The sequence below is a fragment of the Rhincodon typus genome, chromosome 19 (assembly GCF_021869965.1).
Source record: "Rhincodon typus isolate 14 chromosome 19, sRhiTyp1.1, whole genome shotgun sequence".
NCBI lineage: Eukaryota > Metazoa > Chordata > Chondrichthyes > Orectolobiformes > Rhincodontidae > Rhincodon > Rhincodon typus.
The window spans coordinates 55,456,888-55,463,729 of NC_063350.1; the positions used below are offsets into that span (position 1 = coordinate 55,456,888).

General features: G+C 40.3%; 1 protein-coding gene across 2 annotated transcripts in view; it reads right to left on the reverse strand.

The window, feature by feature from the left end:
* Positions 1-1,317: 1,317 nt before the first annotated feature.
* Positions 1,318-6,842, reverse strand: part of LOC109913390 (transcriptional repressor CTCF-like) — a 92,005-nt gene continuing 86,480 nt past the window's right edge. For both annotated transcript variants that reach the window (XM_048608363.1, XM_048608362.1), the window contains exon 11: positions 1,318-3,544. In XM_048608363.1, coding sequence (XP_048464320.1) covers positions 3,387-3,544 — 158 coding nt within the window. In that variant the 3' untranslated portion in view covers positions 1,318-3,386. The remainder of the gene's footprint in view (positions 3,545-6,842) is intronic.

Sequence of the window (6,842 nt, forward strand, 5' to 3'; positions counted from 1 at the left end):
AGGAGGAGGGTTGGCGAAGTGGGTCGTGCCGTGCAGGAGATTCAGGGGGCAGGACAGGTGATGAGGCAGGAGAACTGAGGAGGAACACACTGAGCAGCAGTTTTCTTTTAAGACTCAATAACTGCCCTAAAATGAAAATGGTGGCAGCACAATTGTGGAAGTTCCCTAATTTACCAAACAATTTAAAACTAAAAGACACCATTAGAACATACTTAAAATGGGGGATACATTTATAAGGAACACTTCAGCAGCCTGGATATTAATTCCCCATTTCAATCAACCGTCTGCCATTACTGCCATACACAAGCAACTGTAATTGCTACTTGCATAAATCAGCAGATTACATGGTATTACTCCCACAAATACGCACAGTGGGAATGTTTCTCACCGGTCTTTAAATGCATGTTACACTGCATGTTACTCATCATGCAACCGAAAGCATGTGTCAGGAGAAAAAGCTGCGTATATTTAGTCAGCACAGCATTTCTATACTTACACATGTACAGAAATACAAAAAGCAGTAAATTCATTTCAGTTACAATTAAAAATGTCATCTGACAAGACTGCAAGTTTTACTACGCAACCAAAAGAACAAACGTAATGCAAAAATTACCTTCAACTTCAACATTAATTTCAACAGTTTGCAACTTTCAACATTATTCCAGAAATAACAATTACAGTAAAAAGTACGAGGAAGGCAAAGATTACAATCAGTTTACATTTTCTATTACACATTTCTTTTTGAAAACTTTAAGCTGCAAATTTGTCTTCTGAGTACTGTAAAATGAGGGATGACAAATGTTGTCCATTTCATAATTCATTAAGCCCAGTGAAGAAACCCAAATAGAGTGTGAAACAGGTGGCTTGAATATGTCTACCACCTAAGACAAGTTCATCCACAACCTGAGCTACAGATCTTTGCCAATACTTTAAACAAGTTTATCCCTGTATAAAATTATTCTGTGATCAGTAACTGTGGAATGTCCAAACAAATGTAGATAACTGTGAAACACTTTCAGGCAATTCGTCATTTTGCAATACAGATCTGAAAATGTATTTGGCTGTTGTACCTTTTTAAAAGCTGCACCGCACAATTCGGTAAAGGTTTTAGACTTGTTTAACACTACTTCAACTCTCTCAGAAATATTATTCAGTTCTTCAATCAGAAATAATTATTATAGCAATTGCTGTTGTAATGTAACAATCATTTTGCACAAAATTCCAAACATTTTAACTGGTTCAGCACCATCAATTCATTTAGTTGGGGAGGGGAGGTTGGTGTGGGGGGGGGCGGTGGAGAGAGGGAGGAAGAGAGAGAGAGAGAGAGAGACAGCTGATGCCTGATTTTAAGTGAATAAAAAAGTGTGATGACACTTGAAAGACTGCTCTGCTTTAACAAATGCCCTGAGATTTTTAATGTCTGCACAAACAAGCAGATAGACTTCCCAAATAAAGGGCAAAACTTCTAACAATCTAACAGTCTCTCAGCACTATACTGAATTGTCTGCTTTAATTATTAAAGAAATAATGATTGATCACTAAGTATTTAGTGACAAAATCAGACTTGTAAATCAGGTGAAATTTTCCACTTCATGAACATCATCTCGTGTCAGTTTCTACTGAATCTCAGTTCAAGTTGTAACAGTAGACTTCTTTTAGACAAGCAATGCGATACTCCACTTGCAATTGTTTCCTAAGTTTATGTTGTGTGGCCAGGTGCAAAAACAAGGGCAGAAGAACTAGGCATAAACTCTTCAAAGGGTTAAAATCTCTCCAAGAGTAATGTGAAAATGAGTGATATTGTTATACATGAAACAGATTGAAACCGAACAAATTCACAACGGATTAATGACTCGTGTAGCACTGAAAAATTGAAGCTAACCACTGAGTTAACAGTCAAGGTCCAAGGTTTGACAGTTAGACTTAGAACAGAGTTGAGATAAACCCAATGTAAATGATGAGTGTTAAAGGAACTGGAACTTAAAAATCTAGATAATAAAAGTATACACTATTGTGTATTCGGTTCTGTCACATTACATTGCTCCATCACCTCCTCAATGAGGAGTAATATAACTAATACTTAGAGCTAAATTTCTAAACTCCATCGAGGGCATGAATTCCAAACATCTAACTCCATCATGATCCAATGGAAAGCAGCTTATTAGCTCCGGGAAATTACACTGATCAACAGATATGGGTCCAGGAAAGTAAACTGGAACCTTTTTACATTTCCAAAGAAAATGGTCTCATTTCATTTCTTCAATCAGTTCTTCTGCTTTCACTACTGAAAACTCTGTCTTCTTAAGCTGGTATAGACCATGGTGTTTGTTGTCTGCCGTGAACTCACCATGTGCCCAATCTGCATGTCTGAAACTGGGCATTAAAAGATTTGAATTTGTAGCAGGGATTCTCCTGATCACCAATCATGCTTCTGCCGTTATTTCAGGGAGTGTCACAGATTTTTGAATGAAATAACATGTGGGAGAACTTGCATGGAAATTCAACTCTGAAATATGAGCAGACTGCTTGTCCATAGATGGCACGGTGTCACAGTTCAGTTGATCCATTTCACAGTGCCTATCCACACACTTGAACATTGCATAAACAGAAACGTTAAACAGCACTAAGCATCAGAAATCTGGTCAATTACCCTCTCCTGCTTCAGTGCTATCGCTAATGCCAGCTAACTCAACAAGGACTGGGAGTGTTCAATGCAACCTTTCATTACCATAACCAGCTGACCTAACAGGGTACATTGTCCTTCACTGATACCAGAAACTCAGCAATAATACCAACAAAATTCTAATTCTCAACCCACCATATTGTTCACAAAACCTAGCAATTGTGTTAATTCTTTGCAAATTCTCTCAACATTTCTTATAATAGGTACAAGTTTAAAAACGCATAACATGCAAAAGGAATGGTGAAAACATAAACTCCCCTTTCCTTACTGAATGAACATTGCTTGCATTTTGCTGGTAATTGGCTGGGACTGGTCTTGGGCTGCAACAAGGCTCCAAGAACATGCTTAGACATGAGAGAATTAGAATACACAAGCTGTTAACATTATTCACTTAACAAGATATGAATTAAAACATCAACTCAGAAATATGTGTACCACAATTCTAGCTTTCAAACATTGCTCTGCATTATTTTACAAATTCTGACTTAATTTTTTTTTACAGGTTCTTTTCACTTTTAACAATCTTGTCCCTTATTGTGATACACTGAACATGCTAACTTGAGAATCAACCATCCTATATCCATCCCTAAGGTATTTAAAAAATCATTTTAGTCCTTTGTCCAGTTGATGATCTTTTCTTCATAGAATCATCTCCTAAACTACTTCTATAAAACTAAAGTAACATAGGAATGGAGATGGTGCCTTACAAGACCATTCGTTTCAGGATCATCTCAGGGGTGATTGTTTTTTTGCACTGACCATTCACTGTGGTTAGCTCTTTGTTGCTGTCAACTGGTATGATCTCAACTGTGTGGTTAGAAACACTGCCTGCAAACTCCTGTGGCTCCAACTTCACTCCAGCTGTAGAGGCAGAATGGATACGTGAGTCAAAGGTTGTGAAATAGGCCGATGGAGAATGAGCAAATGACAGGAGAAAAGGGAATCCGAGAAAGATCATACATTAGAGAGGAGTGAAAAAGTCAGATTGAATCAGAAGGACAGAAATTTAGAGAGAATGTACCAGAGAAAGAACAATAGTAGGTCACATGAATATAAGCATTAGGAGCAGGAGTAGGCCATTCAGATCTTTCAGGCTACATTGTCATTCAACTAGATCATGGCTGACTTTTTACCTCAACATTATATTTCCAAAATATTCCCAACCCCCCTTGATATTTTTTAACATTTAGAAACTTATCAATCTCTGTCTTGAATATACAGTCACCGACTTCCAGTCCTCAAGGGTAGAGAATCCCAAAGAGTCACCACTCTCTGAATGAAAAATTCCTCCTCAACTCAGTGTTAAGTAACCTACCTCTCATTCTGAGTCTGTGTCCCATGGTTCTAGGGTGCCAAGTCAGGGGAAAAGTCTTTCCTGTATCTATCCTGTTGAGCCCTCTAAGAATTTTGTAAATTTCAACGAGACCTCATTCTTCTAAACTCTTTAGAATATAGGCACATTCTCCTCAAATTCTCACCAATGGACAATCTTTGCCATCCTAGGGTTCGGCCCTGATGAACCTTCATTACATTTTTTTTATTCATTTGCGGGTTACTGGCTGGCCAGCTTTTATTGCCCATTCCTAGTTGCCCTTGAGAAGATGGTGGTGAGCTGCCTTCTTGAACCGCAGCAATCCATCTGCTGTAGGTTGACCCACAATGCCATTAGAGAGGGAATTCCAGGATTGTAATCCAGCAACAGTGAAGGAATGGTGATATATTTCCATGTGGTGCCACTATTTAAGAAAGGTGGTAATGAAAAGCCAGGGAACTAAAGACCAGTGAGCGTGTCATCTGTGGTGGGCAAATTGATGGAGGGACTTCTGAGGACAGAATCCCCTCCAATCCTGGGGAGGGAGTGGCCTAGTGGTGTTATCGCTGGACTGTTAATCCAGAGACCCAGATAATGTTCTTGTGACCTGGGTTCAAATCCCGCCATGGCAGATGGTGGAATTTGAATTCAATAAATATCTGGAATTAAGAATCTAATGATGACCATAAATACATTGTCAATTGTCGGAAAAACCCATCTCGTTCACTAATGTCCTTTAGGGAAGGAAACTGCCATCCTTATCTGGTCTGGCCTACATGTGACTCCAGACCCACAGCAATGTGGTTGACTCTGAACTGCTCCCTGGGAAATTAGGGATGGGCAATAAATGCTGCCTAGCCAGCGACACCCTCATCCCATGAATGAATAAAGAAAAAAAAAACATAATTTACATATATTTGGAAAAGCAAGGAATGATGAGGGACAGTCAACATGGCTTTGTGAGTGGGAAATTGTGTCTAACTTCACTGAGTTTTTTTGATGAAGTGACAAAGAAGATTGATGATGTGATTGATGCGGTGGATGTGAGCTGTATGGACTTCAGCAATACAAGGTTCTGCATGGTAGACTGATTAACAAGGTTAGATCACATAGAATACAGGGAGAGCTAGCCATTTAGATACAAAATTAACTCGAAGGTAGGAGATTGAGGGTGGTGGTGGAGGGTTGCTTTTTGGACCAAAGGCCTGTGACCAGTGGTGTGCCGTAAGGATCTGTGCTCGGTTCACTGCTTTTCATCATTTATATTGTGATTTTAATGTGAACATAGCAGGTATGGTTACTAAATTTGCAGATGACACCAAAATTTGTGGAGTAGTGGACAATGAAGAAGGTTATATCAGAGTACAACTGAACCTTGATCAGATGGGCCAATGGTCAAGGAGTGGCAGATGGAGTCTAATTTAGATAAAATGTGAGGTGTTGCATTTTGGTATGGCAAATCAAGGCAGGACTTATACACTTAATGGTAAGATCTTGGGGAGTGTTGCCGAACAAAGACACCTTAGGATATAAATTAATAGTTCCTTGAAAGTAGAATCACAGGTAGACAAAATAGTGAAGAAGGCGTTTGGTATGCTGGCCTTTATTGGTCAGTGCATTGAGTATAGGAGTTGAGAGGTCATTTTGCAGCTGTATAGGACATTGGTTAGGGCACTTTTGGAATACTGCATTCAATTCTGATCTCCCTGTTATAGGAAAGATGTTGTGAAACTTGAAAGGGTTCAGAAAAGATTCACAAGGATGTTGCCAGGGTTTGAGCTATAGAGAGTGGCTGAATAGGCTTGGGCTAATTTCTCTGGAGCATCGCAGGCTGGTAAAGGTTTATAAAATCATGAGCAGCATGGATAGGGTGAATAGCCAAGTTCTTTTCCCAGGGTAGGGGTGTCCAAAACTAGAGGGCATTGGTTTAAGGTGAAACTGGAAAGATTTAAAAGGGACCTAAAGAGGCAACTTTTTCATGCAGAAGATAGTGCATGTATGGCATGAGCTGCCAGAGAAGGTGGTGGAGGCTGGTACAACATTTAAAAAGCATCTGGATGGGTACATGATTAAGAAGGGTTTAGAGGGATATGGGCCAAATGCTGGCAAATTTGGGATTAGATGAATTTAGTATATCTGGTTGACATGGGTGAGTTGGACCGAAGGATCTGTTTCTGTGCTGTACATCTCTATGACTCTAAGTCAGGACGGTGAATGGCTTGGAGGGGAACTTGAAGCTGGTGATGCTGTTCCTATGTATTTGCTGCCTTCTAGATGGAAGTGGTTGTAGGCTTGCATGGTGCTCTATGAGGATCATTGGTGAATTTCTGCAGTGCACCTTGCATAGTATACACTACTGCTACTGAGCGTCAGTGGTGGAAGGAGCAGGTGTTGTGATGTAGTGCCAATCAGACGGACTGCTTTGTCCTCGATGGTGTCAACCTTTTTGAGTGTTGCTGGAGCTGCACTCATCCAGGCAAGTGGGGAGTATTGCATCACACTCCTGACTTATGCCTTGTAGATAGCGGAATCGCTTTGGGGAGTCAGGAGGTGAGTTACTCGCCACAGTATTCCTAGCCTCTGACCTGCTCTTGTGGCCACTGTGTTTATGTGGTGAGTTCAGTTGAGTTTCCAGTCAATGATAACCCCCAGGATATTGATAGTGGGGGATTCAGTGATGGTACTACCATTGAATGCCAAGGGGCGGCGGTTAGATTGTCTCTTATCGGTAATAGTCATAACTTAGCATTTGTGTGGCGTGAATGTTACTTGCCACTTGTCAGCCCAAGGCAGGTTATTGTCCAAGACAACAAGGTGCAGGGCTGGATGAACACAGCAGGCCAAGCA